This window comes from Mesitornis unicolor, unplaced genomic scaffold (assembly GCF_000695765.1).
Source record: "Mesitornis unicolor isolate BGI_N332 unplaced genomic scaffold, ASM69576v1 scaffold16883, whole genome shotgun sequence".
NCBI lineage: Eukaryota > Metazoa > Chordata > Aves > Mesitornithiformes > Mesitornithidae > Mesitornis > Mesitornis unicolor.
This window is the reverse complement of record NW_010175520.1, coordinates 52,998-71,863: the sequence shown is the minus strand read 5'-3', so window position 1 is coordinate 71,863 and position 18,866 is coordinate 52,998. Positions and strand designations below refer to the sequence as shown.

At 46.7% G+C, this 18,866-nt stretch overlaps 2 protein-coding genes across 2 annotated transcripts in view; one reads left to right on the top strand and one right to left on the bottom strand.

The window, feature by feature from the left end:
• The first annotated feature begins 1,253 nt into the window (after window positions 1-1,253).
• RASSF6 (Ras association (RalGDS/AF-6) domain family member 6) lies at window positions 1,254-13,227 on the top strand. Its single transcript, XM_010181420.1, has 10 exons — window positions 1,254-1,344; window positions 5,967-6,045; window positions 6,844-6,995; window positions 8,952-9,043; window positions 9,697-9,881; window positions 10,300-10,401; window positions 11,584-11,635; window positions 12,113-12,231; window positions 12,314-12,411; window positions 13,152-13,227. Exons 1-10 carry the CDS (start codon window positions 1,274-1,276, stop codon window positions 13,225-13,227), a joined length of 1,026 nt encoding a protein of 341 aa, XP_010179722.1. The 5' UTR covers window positions 1,254-1,273.
• Window positions 13,228-15,822: 2,595 nt separating this feature from the next.
• LOC104538277 (alpha-fetoprotein-like) overlaps window positions 15,823-18,866 on the bottom strand; it is an 8,916-nt gene continuing 5,872 nt past the window's right edge. Inside the window, 4 exon segments of the mRNA XM_010181423.1 lie at window positions 15,823-15,867; window positions 16,763-16,917; window positions 17,332-17,592; window positions 18,035-18,128. Coding sequence (XP_010179725.1) covers window positions 15,823-15,867; window positions 16,763-16,917; window positions 17,332-17,592; window positions 18,035-18,128 — 555 coding nt within the window.

Here is an 18,866-nt window from a genome sequence, read left to right as displayed (position 1 = left end):
AGTGTGCTCTGGTTGAAATAACTTCCTCTGTTTTCCAGGTTAAAGATAATGTATTTTTATGCAGAACTTCTTGTTTGTCCATGTATATATTTTAGAAGTCTGTCATCTATGACTGTGTAAGCTTTATGTAACTTCTGTTCTAATCTAAAGGATTCTGTTCTTCTAAAAACTAATATAATATATAATATTGTAGGATCATTGGCACAGAAGCCAGGCACTTATTCTTCAGCTAGCTGTGATCTTTGCAAGGTTTTTATTTCTCTTCTGAATGGATTTTCTGAACACTACTTATCATTTTCAGAAGTCTCTGAGCAGGCTGTGTGCCATGCTGCCTGAGATGAGACTCAAGCCAGACTCCTGCCATGAGGGAGAATGGGCCCCAGGCGCTGTTGGGAAGAGAAGCACAACGGGAGAACTCAACTTCCAGTGCTGTCCTTGGACACTTGACTGCTTTCTGTGTGACTCATGGGGCTTTTTCCCCATCTGAGTGCTGCCCCTTGTTGGGTTGAGCGCTTTGTGGTGCAGGATCAGTTGTCAATCTGGAGCCTGAGCCTCTGCAGTTGCTCTCCTCAGTCTGCCTTTCCTTCGAGTACCCAAGGGGCAATGCAGGCAGCCAAACTCCAGAACAAAGCTCATTGAAGAACATGGAGTCTCGTGGCTCTGGCTTGTTGCCCTCACAGCGTGCTGGGATCACTGCATGGAGACTGTAAATTATATTGCTACACCACTTTAATTATAACCTTGCTTTCTCTTTAATATCTCAGCTGCATGTTTTTTTTGTGCTGCAGGACTCTGCCAATGATCAGCACTTCTCTTTCTCTCATCTTATTTCATGAACCTGGTTCAGGGTGCTTTGCTGAGTCACTTTTCTCTTGGTGACCCTGGGCAATGCTCTATTCCTAATTAAGAAATTAATCCGAACCAGTAAATGGGTTGCAGTCTCAGTCTAAGAAGTGAAGCATAATCATGGAGTTGTAATCCTAAAACTACTTAAAGTCCTGGTATATGGAGTATGTGGGATTTAAGCTACTGTGGTATACTTGGTGGGGAAGTTTTATGGCTTCTTTTATGAGGAGCGGGAAATATTTAGGTATTGAGGCCAAGTATAAGCTAGTCAAAATATGGTACATTTAGCCCTTGGCTTGACTGTCTGAGCCTGCTTCACTTGGCAAACCAAGGTTTTGCTGTTGTGTTTATAATTTGTTTTTCTTAGTGGCATTACTGGATATAATTAATTTTTTACCTTTTGTTTAGTTTCATCACTTCTGAATAAATGAAGAAAGTGACTATGAAAGCACAGCACCTACCTTCTGTTTCCGTCAATGAGGAGAAGTTCATAACCAGGTAAATGATTAAATGTGGGTTTTGTTTAATGACAATTAAAGTTAGTCCACACTTACTCATTAACAGGGACCCTGTAGGGAGCAGAGTCTGTAGCAGCAGCGATTCCTACAACTTGCTTTCTGTGAAGTGTTGACAGAACAAAATTCCCCTTCATATGGATTTCAGAGATCAGTGTTAAACCTTTGGTCTGTGGAATTTTGTTCATTAGGTAGAACAGCAGTCATAGAGGATCCTGAAATGAAATTTTGAGCTGGGGAATCAGACCTGCCTATCTTAGAAACCTCTTGGAGTTGAACATGAATTCCAGTGTTAAACCTGAGCTCCACTTGTCTGAGGCCCAGGTTTTGCTCTCCAGCCCCAGATGCAGAGTTCCTTTGCAGACAGAGCTGTGGGGCTGCCAGCTCTGTTCTGTGGTGAGTGAAATGGTTCTTTAGCCTGCTTGTGAAAGGCTCGGAATTGCACTCAGACTGTGCTTTGTGAGATGCTTCTCCACAGTTAAACCTGGCTGGTAGGAATTCTTCTTAACTGTTTCATAAACCCTGAGCCTCCTGGTGTAAGGTTCCATTGCTTTTTTAGGGGATTAATTTTTCCTTTGCTCACCAGAGCCCAGGAGCTGGAAGACGTGGCTCTTTTCTCACTTCACTTCCATCCCTCTTGATGTTCCTGTGGGAACACTGAAGCAAACTGTCAATACACCTGGGGATGGGCCTAGGATAGAATTTCTCATGCTGCAATATTGTGTTGGCATCTGAATCTTGGTACTCTTATATGTGTGGCCTGAACAGTGCTGTTGATTTCTCCCCTTTTAAGGAAGGGTGTCAGAGCTTTGCCCTAAGCAGGCAGGAGATAAATGCATCCCTCCCCTTCTCCTAAATAGTTGTTACCTTTATACTGCTGCTACTTTGGGACATACTGCTGTTGTGTCACAGGTAATTAGTCTGTGTGAACTTTCATCTACTTGGCATGCCAAACAATTAGGTAATGTTCTGGATAAGCCAGTGTCTTTGGGGCTTTCTTTTCCCTATGTATTTGTCTGTTGAAGTGGTGAAATGTGGATCCTGGTCAAGACCCTTCTGCATTACAGTCATGGTTGAAAGTACTCTCCAGGCTTCTTTGCCTAGTGAAAACACAAACAAGCATTTCAGTAATTGCTAATGTATTCCATACGCACTCAAACTTGCTTCCAGTGCAACTTCCAGGCTATCATCCCTCATCTATACCTTGGGCCTGCTGTTAGGTAACTCCTCTTCCAGTCGTATCACGCAAACCCTGCTGACACAGCGAGCCTGCTGTTTGGGAATTGCACAAGGGCTGTTTGAAAAGGCTGACCAAAGCATGGGGGATGATTTGGCTGGCTGAACTATTGTGTCTTTAAGTATAACCACCATAAATATTGGTGAATAAATGCATAGGGCTTGGGGGAGAACAGGGGAATTTGTCCTGGGTTAGTGTTTGCAGCGTTAGGGCACTTGACCTGACTGCTCCCTTGTCTTCTGCCTTCATTACTGGTGAAAGAGATGAATCTGCAGTAAATGTTACTTTTTTGGCTTTCTCCCCAAGTCCCTCTACCAGGGACTTGGCTTTGGCTTCCACTAATGGCTGCGTTTGGCCGCTGGCACAGCGCTGTGCTGTGAGGAACGGTCTTGCAACACAACAGAGCCACTGATTTTCTGGCAGCATAACTGAGGAGATGGGCATCTCTCTTGGTTAGAGCTGACTTTGTAGTGGAGATGTTACAGCAGGACTCATCCTGCAACTGCTAGGCTGGTGTGTGTGTGCGTGTGTGTCTGTCACTCCTTTCTGGGGCTAAAACAGTAAAGGGGTTTTGTTTTACTTCCAGTGTCTCCTACACAAGGACAAACAGGTCACTGTGAGCTGCTGTTAAACCTCTCCCTTGGGGCTCTTCTAATGGCTTGTGTGGTTCATCACTGCTGGCTGCACTAATGCGTGGCTGAAACCCGAAAATTTATTTGTGCAAACTTCTGTGTATGTTAATGGAAAGTTTATCTAGACAAGGCAAGAAGCTAAGTAAGAATCTTCAGAGCTTGCTTGAGAAACATAATCTGCTTCAGAGAGAACACTTAGCACATCACTCTGTGCTTTTACCTAGATTTGGTTTGCCTTTGCAGCCAGCATGGCCTAAGTGACAGCCAGCCCTCAGTGTGACCCAAGTCCTCACGTATTCCTCCTCTGTCTTACCTGCAAAAAGCTTGTCAATAAAATGATTGCTGGGAATATTAGGCTGCAAAGAATAAGAACTCTTAAGCATCTCCTAAGCAGGATCAGCAGGTCTGTCACAACATTTGTCAGACAAAACTACCTATCTCCTACTTACACGTTAATCTCATATTGCATCTGGATTTTGCCTTCGTATGAGGCCAACACATGCTTAATCTTGCTTACCTTCAACCAATGTAATCAAAATTTTGCTTGTACCTGATTCGTATCCGAGTCAATGAAAACTTTCCTTTTTGATGGGGTGACCTGAATGCAATCCCTTGTGGCTCAGGAGGCACAAAGGCCCTGGGAGGAGCTGTTCCAAGGCAGGAGGCAAAAAGGCTTTCACCAGCTGTGTTACTGGGGTTTAAGTTCAAAGTGACTTGAATTAAATGCAGAAAATGCTGTTTTGGAGCCCAGCACTCTTGGTAAAGCCACTTCAAAATGTATTTTTGGGAGTTGCAGTAGGTTAACAAAGTAAATAATTTACACACAGTGTTAGAAGGGAATGCAGTTAACCTGGTGGAGTTCAGTGCTGCGCAGTGTTGCGTGCCGAATAAAAGCTCTGTTTGTCTTTTCCCTCCTCACCAAGCACCAGGGCACTGCCAAGCTGCGTTTCTGAAGTGGAGCAAGGGAGGGATAGAGCTGTGTTGTCCAGTTGCCTTGTTTATGTTGAAATGGTGAGAGGTGGCTGGGACGCACAACCCTGGGGCAAGTCCCTGCTTTGGGCTCTCAGCCTGCAGGCAGCAGAGGCTGAAGATGAAGGAGGAGCAGGGGTGCTGTGAGCTGCAGAGGAAGGTGTAGGCTGCGGCAGTAAGGCGATGGCAGTGGGACAGGAGACACTTTGTGTCTGATTGATACACTTAGAGTCGTATGTAACAGTTTCCACCTACGTGATTTGTATTTCTTCGAGTAATACATGGCTTTTGAATACTTTCAGTGAGTCGCTGTGAAACCTAATGAGATGTGTTTGTAAATGCTATTTGTTTTGCTTGTGTTTTGGCTGTTACAGTATCTCATGCTAGACAAAAACCTGGAAGCAATAAACACTTTGGAAACAAACTTGGTGTTTTCACTCACCACTGCGAGATGGTACATGAAACCATTTTGGTTGTCAGTCATCTCATCTGGTGCTTACGTATTGTCTGAAGACAAATGCACACCTTTCTGTGCAATTGTTTGCCGTGCTTGGTTATCTCTGCTGGTGGAAATTGCTTTCTTGAGTTACAGCCTTTGCTGTTCAATTGGTGTGTGGAGGAGCATTTCATTTTTGTTAGTCCTGAACGCATACCCCTTAATTCTGTGTCTGTTTGGTTCTCCTTAACCTGAGCTGCAGTTTCCTTTCTTTCTTCATGGTTCATACCACCTATTGCTCCCCTTGCTCCTCTCTGGACTCGATGTCTCCTCTGACTAGTGCTGTGACCAGATCTGGCTGTGAGCTGGAATTCCAGCAGATTTGCTGCAGGACCATTCCCATGTGTATGTCTTCCTTTGGTGGTTCCTGTTCACCCGACATCCTGGCACTGTGGGCATCAGCAGCTGCTCAGTGGTAACTGAAGGTGCTTTTCGGCAGCCCATGTTTGTGCAACGTGGCATTTACTGCTGCTTATCTATTTACGGGGCTGTGCAGTGTCAGTGGTGTGGGTTGTGCCCAGCCCCGCTGCTCTTAGCGCAGGTGGCAGCAGTAGGGAGCTGGAGTTGTCCCCGTGCAAGGACTTTAACCCCCAGGATGGGGCAGGAGTGCTGTCTGTGCACCCACAGCCTGCTCGGGGCTTCAGGTGTTGAGTGCTCAGCCTCTGCTGGGATTGCCCAGGAGGTCTGGCAATCCTGTAGTTAAAATCCAGTTTGAAATGCAGGATGATGGGCAGGCTGCTGCTCCTGGCCTGTGTGCAGAGGTTCTCCACTTCCATCCTTTCTCCTCGGAGCAAAGACTCCATGCAAATCTGTTCTGTTTCAAGCAGAAAGGGCATTGTTTTGTCTAGGCAAACTGTAGACATTCTGAAATAGCTGAAGAAAACCCATAAAAACCCAGTGGCAACCATCATATGGGGAAAACACATTGTAACCTAACTTGCAACATTTGTGCATGGTGGCGTTGTTCCTGTTTGCTTCCTCCTCATAACTAGAACGAGTCCAAAGTACAAGTGATTCTAGAGTAGTGTTAATGTCACATCAGACTGTGACTAATTCATTGCCTCTGTGCTTTGGGTCTTTAGAGAAGCAGCTTATAAAGCAACCCAGTACCCTGACAAAATGTTACTCCTGGAAGTTGATTTATTAATCATTAATAAAACTACAGAAATTCAGTGTAACAGGTCCAGAGTGTTACCTGCCACTTAGCACCTGGATTTACAGTGCTAGAGATGTTTAAAAATCATTCTCTTCATTGTGATCTTTCATTCTAGAGAGCAGCTCAGTTCTCTCCTGAAGACTTACAACTCCTACTATTCAGATCAAGAAAATCTGCAACTGTCACATAACCAGGTAAGGATCTGTGCAAAAATAACACCAAAAGCACAGTGTAGGAGTCAAAGCACTACTGGGTATGGATGTTTAGTGCAGCCGGGCTAGAGAAAATGCTGGTAAGTGTAGCCCCAGGAATGCACCTCCTGTGGGGACCAGAAGGGCCTGTGGAGTGGGAGGACAGATGAAAACATGAGTTCTGTCTCATACCACAGAGTGCCTCGTGTAGAGGCTTGCACTTCCTTCTCCTTCGCAGGCTGCACTTCAGTTGTTTGGCTGCTATCAAGACCCAAAAGGACACTCAGAGCAAGTTGGGGCACAAATGGTCTGAAAAGGAGCAGTGCTCACTTCTCTGTCCCAGCTCATTCTGCAGTGACAGAGTTGGATGTCAGCAAGAGCAGGGACAGATAACAGGCTCTGGTCTAATGCAATGCCCTGCGTTGACATGGGCAGTTTCATTTACTGCTGCTTCCTCTCCACCAGCTCCTTCCCCTTCACCACTTTCCTAGCGCCCTGGCTGCAGAGGAGCTGCTCATCGAAGGAGAACAAATAGGATTTGATTTGTAATCACATGGAGCTATGGATGTGGTGGTTGGAAAACATCCTGCTCAGAGTCAGACCAATGCTGAGGCTTTGGCTGCTGTGGAAATATCTTATGGATGGAGATTACACAGCCTCTCTGGGTGCCCTGTTCCAGAGCTGTGTTGTCTTCAATGATTTCAACATATTCCTGTTAATTTGAGGGGAAATACATTATTTCATACTCTAGCATTGTTCAATTACTATGCAGCACTCCTTATTCTTTTTTTTTTTCCCCAGCAAGAAGGAGGCAGACCATTTCTTGAAGGAATCTTGACGATATTTTGGGGAGTCCGACATCCTATCCGGTTAAAAATTCAGGATGAGAAGCAGTTACCCTCTTTTGTAACCCTGAAGTCAACAGAGAATGTGGGCTTGTTCCCCAGCAAAAGGTAAGGTGTTAACCTCCACCAGAAGGAGCCAGGCTGGTATTTCAAGGCAACTCATGGAGGTTGCCTCAATGGATATGGCTGGTTGCATATCCCAGATACCCCAAAGGCCACGGCAGCCGCTTGCACAGCATTACTCTGTCTGGTGTAACTGGTGTGGTATTTCAACAGCTGCTGCTGCACAGGGAGATGCAGGTCTGTGGCACCTTTGGTGCATCTCTGTCTGGCTTTCAGCTTAAGAACAGTGGAGAAGATGGAGGTGGCTGCTCATGTCTATACTGACCATTCCCATGCACGTACTGGGAAATCTAGTGTAGAAAAACTTACACCACACCCTACACACACACTTACGTACTTACACCTAATGACATGGGGAGCTCCTGAAAGACCTTGTGTTGCTGCACGTGGTATAGCATGGAGCCAGAAGCTGGCAGATGAGTCCAGGGTGGTTGTGTCACAGGTTCCCTCCCAAGGGCCTTTGAGTGTGACACCAGGGCTGCTCAGGGCAGAGGCCAAGCCAGGAACAAATGCTGGTTGTGTGCATGCAAAATCTAATGTTAAAACACCTCAAATCCACACAGATCAGCTGCTCCCTCGGGCTGCTGCCTCTGACACCCCAGATTTGAGTTCATTGGGCTGCTGTCACTCCTGCTAGATATGCTCCGTATTAGAAAAATGGTGTAGGGGCTTAGAGCATTTCCTCTGTGTTGTGAACACCATTGCCCAAGCCTTGGTTGGTGAATTTGGAACTGCATCTGCTGAGCTGAGGCTGTGTAATGTGTAATAAGGAGGCTGAGCCAATGTTTACCCTGAAAGATTCCCCGATGAATTCTATATTTAAGAGCTCATTTTCTTAATTATACATTGTCTTAGATTGCACATGATGCATGTTTGAGTTATGGATTTAATTCTACCATGTGGTGTAGCTCCAGTGAATTCCTTATCTCCTGTGTTGAATTAAGAGGTGTAACCTGATGGCAGTAACCAGCAGAGAACTCGAGTCTGAGTCAAACCTGGGGGTCTCTGTTCACCTTGACCGGGTCTGCTGGCACGGGGTCCATGTGGGCTGCAGGACACCATCCAGTCTGGCACTGAGAGCTTAGCTTTGCCTTTTGTTTCTTATAAACATATGACTGGTGGAGATTTGCATCTTAAAATAAATACTAATTTGTGATGACAGAAGCAGGAAGCTGCCCTGACATGCTTTAAGGTATGCAGAGCAGCTTGGCTGTTTGATCTTTAATGAACTTTTTGAATGTGTGGAACAAAACTGAGATGGTTGCTTAGCATGTTCATGAGAGTTGGTTGAATGTTGTTTTGAATATATATAGGAAATGAATTTCTAAAATTTTCCTACAAATTGGTTTATTCTCAGTCAGAGCAGTAACTGGCCAGGGACTTTACCGCTAGAGATTGGGAAGTGAATTATGGAAACGTTGGCATAAAGAAACTTGGGATTTAAAACAGGCTGGGCTGGACTTCTGCTCTCCTGCAGAACTGGTTTGGGCAGCACGAGGGGCCCATAGGGTCATTTAATCTGCCCTGTCCCCATCTGTGTGACAGACACAGTGTGTCCTGTGACTGTTCAAACCATCACATGTGGGGTTGTTCTGTGTGCCTGCCTGGTGTCCTGCCTGTGACTGATCCATGGCATTGCTATAAGATAGATCAAGAATTACTGCAAACAATTTAAAGGACATCACAGTCAATGTTCAACAGGCTCTATACAGGACTGGGTTACATCTCGGGTCCCTGGCCATACCACACTCACTGAGTTAGTTTTATTATGGCATCAGCTGCAGTTACTGCCTTCAGTCACCACCATGAAGTCTGCAGTTTGTTCTGTCAAGTTTTGCACAGGGATAGGAAATGTGTTACCTGGAGCCTGGCTACAGCATAGGCTGAATTCCCTGCGCTAATGAGGAGCAGTCAGCTGTAACTGTGTGTTTGGCATTTCAGGGGAATGACTCGCTGGGGAGAGTTTGATGATCTGCACCACATCAGCAGAGAGACCCTGAAATCTACTGAAGAAGAGCCGGACCTTGAGAAAAGTCAGTGTTGTGCTCTTATGTTCACTAAAGATTCCTTAGTTCTAGAAGCTCTGTGACTGGCAGAAATAATCTGACGTGTCTGACCTTCCCTACCAGTAGAGGGAAATGTTTGTCTCTGTACAAGTCTGTTGAGAGAGCACTGAAACACTGGCACGACTGGTTAGTGAGAACATTGCTGTGCAGGGAACTTCTCAAACAGCCAGTGCTGACAGGCCGTGCTTTCACCAAACAAATCATTCCCAAAAGTGAACAGAAGGGCAAACGGTGGCTGCTGCAGCCAGCCTGGTGCTCTCAGTCGCATGCCCATGCTCTGCTCCTCTCCCACTCACCCCAACCACATAAAAATAATAATAATTAAAAAAAATCCCTCCACCTGAGACCTTCTTGCTGTGGAGGTGCTGGCAAGGAGCAGAGCAGCAGTAAAATGCACTGGTGTGGTTTCATGTTGTCCAGGTTATTTGCATTACGAAAGCTGCACTCTGAAGGCCCAGAGCGAGCAGGAACTGGACTCTGCTCCTCTCCCACTCACCCCAACCACATAAAAATAATAATAATTAAAAAAAATCCCTCCACCTGAGACCTTCTTGCTGTGGAGGTGCTGGCAAGGAGCAGAGCAGCAGTAAAATGCACTGGTGTGGTTTCATGTTGTCCAGGTTATTTGCATTACGAAAGCTGCACTCTGAAGGCCCAGAGCGAGCAGGAACTGGACTGCGCCCCCCTGCCCCGGGCCATCGGCAGCGCTGCCGCTGTGCGCAGGAGGACCAAGCTCCCCATGATAGCGAGGACCGAAGTGGAGACCCACAGGTTTTCAATTAACGGCCACTTCTACAACTATGAGGTATGAATGTTCGTGCTTGTCTTGCTTCATTTGAGGCTGGGTACTGGGACGTGTAAAAATGTCCTGTAAGTTTCTGGCCTCCCCTGCACCCCTTGGCCAACCCCAGAGCTCCCCCTGTGCAGCCAGGCCTGTGTCACTGGGCCTGGGGCTCAACTCCAGGGGTCTGTTTTTGGGGCTACCCCAGAGGGTTTCACGTAGGCACAGGGAGGGGGGTGTGCAGGAACCACAGTGGCCGTACATTCCAAGGGGCTGCTCTCTTCTCCTGGGGACACCACCCCCTCTTTGGCTGATGGCAGGAGTGGCAGTGACACCCAACAGCCTTCCTGGACCCAGGGCTGGGCTGGTTTGGAGCCTTTGGAGCCATTTGGTTCAGGAGTCCTCATACTCATGCCCTTCTGCTGCTGTTTTGTGTTCCTAGACATCCGTTTTTACTCCAGCTTACGGATCAGAAACCAAAATACGAATAAACAGCCAGATGAGAACTCGCCAAGTCATAGAGCAACTGCTGCGCAAGTTCAAGGTAACTTAAAGCATGGCCGTGTTGTAGGAATGGGAACACAGGTGTCACACCAGAGCTGTGTGCAAGGCAGGAGATGACTGGTGTGGAACAGAGCATAGACAAAAGCAGTTGTAAGAAATGGAGTGGTTTTATTTTACAACCCTCACAGCTGTTTGAGCCTAGAAAAGGTGTATGGGGCGTGGGGTTTTGTAAGAACTAAGAAATCACTTCTGTATAAACCCACCCACAGGAGGGGAAAGCCCTGCTGCACCCTCAGCATTTCCCAGTGGAGGAAGGATGCTGTTTAATGCACGTGGCCGTGCTTCCCTCTAGTGATGGCCTTCATACATGGATTTTGCTTGAAACAAGGGGTTTCTGTTTTACCCGAGTGTCTGGGATGTGCGTTCCCTTACACCCAGGCACATGGAAAGCTTTGAAAAGTCAGAATTCAGAACAGTGCTCGAGATCAGTGCCACAGTGTCTGAAATTACTTCCTCCCTCCCTCCTTGTTGTTTTCATGCTATCTTCCATTAAAATGATGGTACCTGGTCAGGAATATATTTATTAGTGCTGTGTGTTTCTCCAGTGCCTTTATTCTCCACAGCTTCTTAGTGTGCAATTCTTGATAATTCTGCGTTTAGCTTGGCTAGAGACCTTGCTGGTGCAGAATGACTTGGTATGGTTAGTAAGACTTGCTAGTGAAATGCTACAGGGAGAACTCTGCTTCTGTGAGTAATAGCAATGAATGGAGTCACTGAGCAGGTTGTGAAGTTGTGAAGAAGTTGGAAAACAAGTGTTCAATAAGACTGCTGTGTTGTCGTTGTGGTTGTGCAGCCAAGTGGACAGGAACAGATCAGGGTTTTACCCGAATGCAAATACTCATGGTAAGTCTGATGGTTGCCTGAAGTGAAGGATGCTCCAAGGAAACCAGACTGGAAAGATGTGGTGTTGGCTAAGCTGGAACGTTACTGATTTGGCCAATGTGAGCAATCCTGAGGTAGTGGGGTACAGAGCCAATGAATGTGGCAGTGGGGCTTTGTAGCTTATCCAAACCCAGCATCTTTTACCTTTTCCACAGGCAGGACCCCAGTCTCAGACTTGGAGGTAAATATCTGAGTTGACAAGCACAGAGTAGCTGATGGCAGGGACATGCCAGGCAAGTGCATCAGCCATCTCAGCAGCCTTTTCTGGTTTGTTTCACAGATAGAAAACAGCCCGCACGAGTTTGCGCTGTACATCATCCATGCGTCCGGAGGTAAGCCAGGCTTCATTGCTTCACCTGCAGTTATCTTCTGTGCGTGGGTGTGCAGAGCACTCCAGGTGCTCTTCTGCTCCAGCTCACGCTGTGCACAGCCGCGCTGCAGTCGTGGGATGCCGGGCTCCAGCAGGAGGTGTTGTGGGATGCCGTAGTTGGCAATTTGGGTTGTGGGCCTGGTTCACAGATGCCAAGTTAAAAGTACTCATTTTTTAGTGAAAAGTGTTGTTTAGCCTATTCTATTGCTTGAGGAAAAAAGAAACTGTCTTTATTGAAAGTAATACCTGAAAGAAAGCGAGAGAGAAGTGATGGGTGTGTACCTTAAATGTCAAATAGGAAGTTGAAGTGGTGGTTGAAAAGCATACACTATTTTATGAAATACAGGGTCTTTGTCAATACCAAGACCACTGCTGGTGTGAGGCATTTAGAGACACTGTTGTGTGTTCTGTGCATCACAACATTTCTTTTAAACCCCAGAAAAGAAGCAGCTGAGGAGCAGAGACATTCCCTTACTGCACAGACTCCTGCAGGGACCCTCGGAGGAAATTGCCAAGTTTTTCCTCATGGACCGGGATGTGGAGGAGATCAGCAGTGACGTACGTGGGCCGTCGGTTCTAACGGTTCACTGCACTGTTCCCAGTTGGCTTACTCGCTGACGTGCGCTTCTTGTCTTGCTAGGTCGCTCAGTATATTCAATTTCATCTTCCCTTCTTGGAATCAATTCTGCAGAGAATAAATGAAGCAGAAGAGCAGGAGATTCAACAAACAGTTGCAAGGTAAATGTAATTAGTGGTGTTGCTGTCAGCCCAGGAGAATGTTTACATGACGGGCTGGCTCAAGAGGTGAAGGTATTTGTGCAGCAGAGAGCAGTTAATGCTGAGATCTCACTACCTGAGTGAAACTCAGTGGGGTTTCTAGTCTTTTCTATGCCCTGCATCCCCAGCTGAGCTGTTGCTGTTGAATATTCAGAATGAATACTGGACTGCATACACATGGGGGAGCTTTCCAGAAAACTTGGACCCTCTGGTCACTTGGGTGGTGCTTTGTTTGTCTTCTGAGCTGTACACCGGTTCCTTGGTCTCTGCTGCTATTGATTTCCTTGGGTACCTCAGCAGGTAGCACAGCATTTCACCCAGATTAGTGCCAGATTCTTAATGTCCCTGTACAACTTCACCCCTGGTTATTGGTGTCTGTTCTGGTGGCAGCAAAAAATGCACCACAAGTACAAGCCAGAAATGCACCGGTATTTCTGGATGTGTACCTGAGACCCAAGGTCAAAAGCAGTGAGAGTCTCTACCAGATCTGGCTATTTTACCAGATAAACATCTGGGGATCACTTAGAAACAAAGCGGCAGGGAAAATTAAAGAAAACAATAAACAGCCATTGCAATCTGCTGTAAGAAAAGCTTCATGTCAGCGTTTTTTTCAGCCATTCCACTAACATGTTAAAATCTGGGTTGAGTTTTTGTGGCATTCTGTGTTACTTTAATGCATTCTGTCTCTCTCTCCATCTGAGGTACCTGAAAGAGAAGAGCTTGATATGCCAGCACCTTCACAGTCGAACTGTCACAAAAACGGAGACCACAGTTTGACGGGAACGTGGCCCCAGCACCGCCTCTGCCAGGGGCAGGCCCTGCCTTTGCTGGGGCTGGAGGGCACTGGGAGCACAGGGGGTGCAAAGCCTCTCCTCGTAATTCTGCAACCCAAACTGAACCCGCTGTGCTGCAGCCCTGGAGCAGGGGTTGGGAACCACCTCAGCAGATGCACTGAATCCCCCAAAAGACAGATGCTGAATTGTGCTAGAAACTGCAGACGGGAAAGAAGCACAAGGCTTTGAACCACACTCATTTCCAAACCACTACCAGAAGTTGAGCATCTAAGGAAAATATTGCAGTAACCACTCTGTTAATCATCCAGAAAATAAGAAAGTTATGTACATGGCTTTCCTTCTCCTAGAGAAATGCTGAATTATATTAGGAGGAAGCTTTTCAGTAGAGCTAACTGGCAAAAGGTATTTATTTATCTGAGGTTGCAGTTCGGCTTTTTACTGCCCTTACAACAGTAGCTGTGCAAGAGAAACTCAAAATCCCAGTGGCTTCACACAGGTAGATGCCTGACTTGCCTAAGCTTTGAGCTGCAGTTTGAGAAATACAAGTGGAAACCCTCCCACTGTATAACTGCTCAGCTCTCGAATGTGTGAGGGAATTTATGTCTGCAGCCTCTTGAATTGCAGTGTAAGAACTCACTGAATCCTGCTGCGTCTGCTTGACTGGGGCCTGCGAGGCACCACAGCATTTCGTTGTTATCAAACAAATGATGCTGTGTTCATTACTTAATTTTCTATTTGGAGATGGAAATGAGAGGAGTTCAGTGGGACAGCACTGGTGGAACAGCAGAGCCATGGGAGGGTCGGGTTGGTGTCCTGCCTGCAGGTGGAGTCTGTGGCCAGCACAGCAGCCAGGAGCCAGCGGTGAGTCCCAGCTGGCTGAGCTGTGCTGGACAGGAATGCTCCAGTTGTAGAGATGTAAATAAAAGCCAATTTGTGCACAATTAATTGCTCTCCTGTGTTAGTTTGTCTCTTTTACGTGGTATCTGTGTGTTGCCTTGCCTACATTTGGCTTATGCAGATAACAAACAAGCAGGAGGGAATTGATGTGCAGGGCTGAAGTAAGGTCCTGTGAGCCACTGACCCTTCCCCAGGGACCCACGCAAACACAGACTGGCCCTAAAACACTGCAGGTAAGGCTGAGTTTGCCAGGGCTCTCTTGTCAGACCATGCAGGCTGCTGGGGCCTGAGCGCTGGGGAAGTGAAGCTGTGACCTCACTGTGGTGGTGGTGCTTTGGAAATGCTGTGGTCATTAACACAAATGAAATACAGACACAGAGGGGAAGAATTTATTCCAGAGCATGGGTGGACAGTGGAGGTAACACAGCCATGAAAAACAGAGGTGACAGAGGGAATGGGAGTCACTTTTGAATTTGGAGCCTAAGACATCTAACAAAAGCAGCAGAGTATAAATCTTACCTGCATTTGTGCTACCAAGCTAAATCATCATTGGATTAAAAACAAAACAGAAAACACCACCAGAACACCCCAACCCAAACCACTCCCAAATTCCAGAAGACTGACCTTGGTCAGAACAAAATTCAAAGCAAGCACAGTGCTAAGAGAAAAACCTTAGATGCTAAGTTAATAATTTGATGGTATTACGAGCAAATTTTAGTTCTGATGCTCCAGTAAAGTCCTTATCAGAGGTGAGGAAAATGAGTGATGTGTGTGATGCTTCTGGCTTTGCTGTTGTCATCTGTTTACACCCTCATTAGCCCTTAATTGGCAGCTGAGTGCTGGTGACCTCTTGCTCGTGAGCTGTTGTAACTGCACGAGGAGCTGTACAACTCTGTAAGAGTGGTTTTCATGTACTGCGCTTGTCCAGCTGCTTCATCGTACCCATGTCATACCTTAGACTTGTCCTCACAGCTCCCCTCGAGCAGCCCGTGTCAGTGAGTAAATGTGTACTATTTCAAGGACAGTGCTATACAAATGCAAAAATAATTATGTAGGGTTTGAAAAACAACTTAGAAGTGGTTACAAGCAGATTTTTTTATTTGATCTCATTTGCATTTATGTTTTGTAGGCCTAAGATTTAAAACACCTTTTTTTTCCTCACTATCTTATTTATTTTCCTTACTATTTATCTTATTTACTAAGATACGATGGTGGTCACATCTAAGCTGTGAATTTCTATTTAACTTATTCTTTCAGCAGATTTCTTTTAAGCAAGCACCCTCTGTCTGGACGTGAACTGGGTCTGCATTACTTTGGTTTAAATTTGACATATCCGTGATCATTTTGAAGCAAAGTGACAGGAGCCAGATACGAAGCTTGTGTGCGGGTTTCTCGCCGTCTGACAAGGAAAGCTGAGCCCTGTGCACAGCCCAGCCCTGCTCCGCAGCCCAGCGGGTGCTCTGAGGGACTCTGGTGTTTCATTGAGGCACCTCTGCTGTTCACAGCTGCTGCAAACCCCCGTGACTGCATCAGTTTGGGAGTAAAGAGCCCCAGCACCCACCAAGACAAATGTGTTCCCGGTTACGTTTCAGGACTGTTTACAAAGGATAACTGCTCACAGCTCGGTTTGTGTGACCGCCTATCGTTCAGCAGAAGTTTTCCAGTCTGCTACGTGAGCTTCTCATGCTGACAACATTTTTTCACTTCTTTGTATGAGTTCTGGACCCTGGAAAGAAAAGCAAATGTGCGTGAGCATGAGAAATCAGGCAGATGATGTACCCGTGAACAACTTACCCCGGCACGGCAGCAGTAAGTAGTGCTTCGTAATCTTTACAGCGTGCATTTCAGGTATTGCGCGTGCAGAATGCAGATACGTACCTCGCTACGTTTAATACACGTTTTGCTTTTACTCTGTAGCTCACATTGCCTTAGAAGGTTTGGTATTTGTCCAAAAAATGGTGGGATACAGTTCTGTTAGGAAGGGTCAGTAGGATGGTGCTCTGCAGAGAGAATCCTGCGAGGATTCAGAGGCAGGAAATTCTTCAAAAAAGAAAACTTTCTGTATTTTGTCATTTGAAGCAATAAAGGCAAAGACTTTGGAAAAGAGAGAGCAAGGCTCAGGGGTCGTGAATGGTTTGTTAAAGTGCAATTAAGGAACAACAGCAGAGACAGAGACGAGGAGCAGGAGAAAGCAGATTTACTGGAGGTGAAGAGAACCAAAGCAGCTCTGCAGTGTGAAGTTCAGGGAGCTGAAATAACAGAGGAAACAGGCAAACAGTGAGGGAAATAAATAGGGAAAATGCCTTGTCCTACAGTTTGGAGCGTCCTTTCCTTAGTGCAGAGGAACTCGTAAAGAGAAATTGGGTTAAGGACTGTTAGCCAGGGGGAGCCCCAGTGACTCCTCTGACGCAGCTGAGCTCTGCATCGCTAAGTTGCTACGTATAATAAACACCAGATTCATGAGGTAAGCTCTGTGGTGGTCATTCAGCTGGTACCCATCTCTGGCTGTCCTGGGAAACACAGCGGCAGGGATTCTGGCCGGTCACGCTTAGTGGAGCGCTCCTGTGTGTGCTCCACACTTGTGTTTTGATTGGGCACGGATAGGTGAAAACAGACACTACCTCTTTCCCGAAACACGCCTCAGGGCTCTCCTCTTTGCAGCACCGTTCCCGCATGGCGGTGAAGGCAGCCGTGACGGACGTCAGCTGCTCCTGGGAGATCTGGGGCTTGTGCTTGATGAGGTTGATGAGCATCCTGCAGAAAAGCAGAGCAAGCCCTGTGAAAGCGGGAGGTGAGCACATGGCTCAGGAAGCTTCTGAGCCCTGATTCGGCCATAAAGGGGATGCAGGCCTTTGGGCAGCAGCTTCCTTGCTCTTCTGGTGTCTCTTTATGCAGTTCCCATCCAGGGCAGTGGGAGGGGAAGCTTATCAGACCTAACGTGGGACACCTATTGCTCCCATCCTGGCCGTGTATGTGACAGGGCAGCTCCCCCCCTCTGGAAATGACTTCCTTCTGACCTAAGGCAGTCAATAGAGGTTGAAGCAGATAGCAGAAGAAACCAAGGGCAATGTGAGAGTAAAGAAATGTGGCTTGGAAGAGGGGCTGGGCTGGAGCGTGACTGTGTATTGCAGAACAAGGCCAGAGTGGATGAGGGCAAGGTGAGCACTGCCAGGATGATAATAAGAAACACAGGGGTAACAGAGTAAAGCTGTCGTGTCTTACTCCTGCTTCTTGTGCTGTAACTTCTCCTCTTCGGTTGTGCACAAGTCCTCATGGAAGGTGAAGAGGCCAGGAGTCAATGACAAGGGCACGTAATTCTCGTCCAGTTCCAGTTTGCCCATGCAGGGCCTCCTGAGAGCGTAGGAGCTGCTGCAGCAGTGGCAAACGCCTGGGTTTATAGGATTGCTCAGGTGTCTTGTACAAATCTCTCCAAGCACGAGGTCCAGCTTTACCAAAAGAGGTGGAAAAAAACCCCCAATTTTACATTACTGTTTCATTTTCAGAAATTCCTGAAACATGTGCTGCTTTTAGTGGCGTTACGAAAAACAACTGAGCATTTAAATTAAACCTTGTATGCAATATAGGTAACAGGTAATTGTTCTACTGAATTCTGACTTTTGTCACTGAAAAACAGCTCAGACTTTTAAGATTAAATAAGTGTATGCAGGTTTAGGGACTATCCTTTGCACATAGAAATGATTTCTTCATAAAACCATGCTTGCCCTTGAGGTGTTTCCACCAGCAGCGTTTCCGTGGGTATGTTTGGCTGTTCCTGTGACTTGTTCTCAGTGAATATTTTTCTCATTTACCCTTGCTCCAAGCCCTCAGCCCCTGCTGGCAGCAGAATCGGTGGCAGTTTCATGCAGAAGCAGGACCAAGATAAGGAAGAAAATGACTCACGTTTTCCTCAGCACAAGGCAGAAGCTTGTCCTGGCTTAACTGGCAGCACTTGGAGCCGATTGTAGTCATTTGCTTGGTGAATTTGATCAGCTCTGCAGACGTGAGCTGCGGCATCTTCTTGGTGAAGCTCAGGAGAAGCCTGAAACGATAATTTTTTTGATACTGGTGTGTTTGTCCCTCCAGGCAGCAGTGGGGAAGCTGCGTAAAGCTGCAGCCAACCCCCACAGAAGAGTTGTGAATACGAGGGCAGGACGAAGCCTGGTGTTATGAGCTCAGGTAGACAAGGGTGTGTGTGCTCTGCTTCTTTGAGCTCTTTGCTTTTGCTGACCAGTCTCTTACCAGGTTAAACAAAGACAGTTAATAGTAACATTGCCAGTTATATGTTGGTGGCCCTCTTCCGAGATGCTGCATATGTTTTACCCAACATTATTTATTTCCCTGGGAGTGTAGGGAGCTTGTCTAGAAGCAAAAATGAGCCTAAGTGGCCTCTTGGCAGACTGGGCGAGGGCGGAAGATAAAGCACAAAGAAGTTAACTTTTTCTTTTTTAGAGGGAAAACCTGAACAACTGCTGGGATGGACAAAAGCAGCCCACCAGCTCTGCTGGAAACCTCTACTTCCAAAGGTCTTTGAAAGATCAAACGTGCTCGGGAGTACAAAAAGCCCAACACATCGCCCCAGAGCAGCGAGCTGGAGCCCGACTGTGAGTATGCAGCGGCTCAGAGACCTCACTGGGATTGTTTGCATACTTCGTCAGGCCTGTGCTCATTACCATTGCTAATCAGGGCCAAGCTGCTCCAGGAGGCTTGCGCCCGCACGCTGCGGTT

Coding starts and splice junctions, on each gene's coding strand:
- RASSF6 (XM_010181420.1), top strand. CDS start 1,274: ATGAAGAAAGTGACTATGAAAGCACAGCACCTACCTTCTGTTTCCGTC. Junction 11,636..12,112: donor CATCATCCATGCGTCCGGAG/GTAAGCCAGGCT, acceptor TTTAAACCCCAG/AAAAGAAGCAGCTGAGGAGC. Junction 12,232..12,313: donor TGGAGGAGATCAGCAGTGAC/GTACGTGGGCCG, acceptor TTGTCTTGCTAG/GTCGCTCAGTATATTCAATT.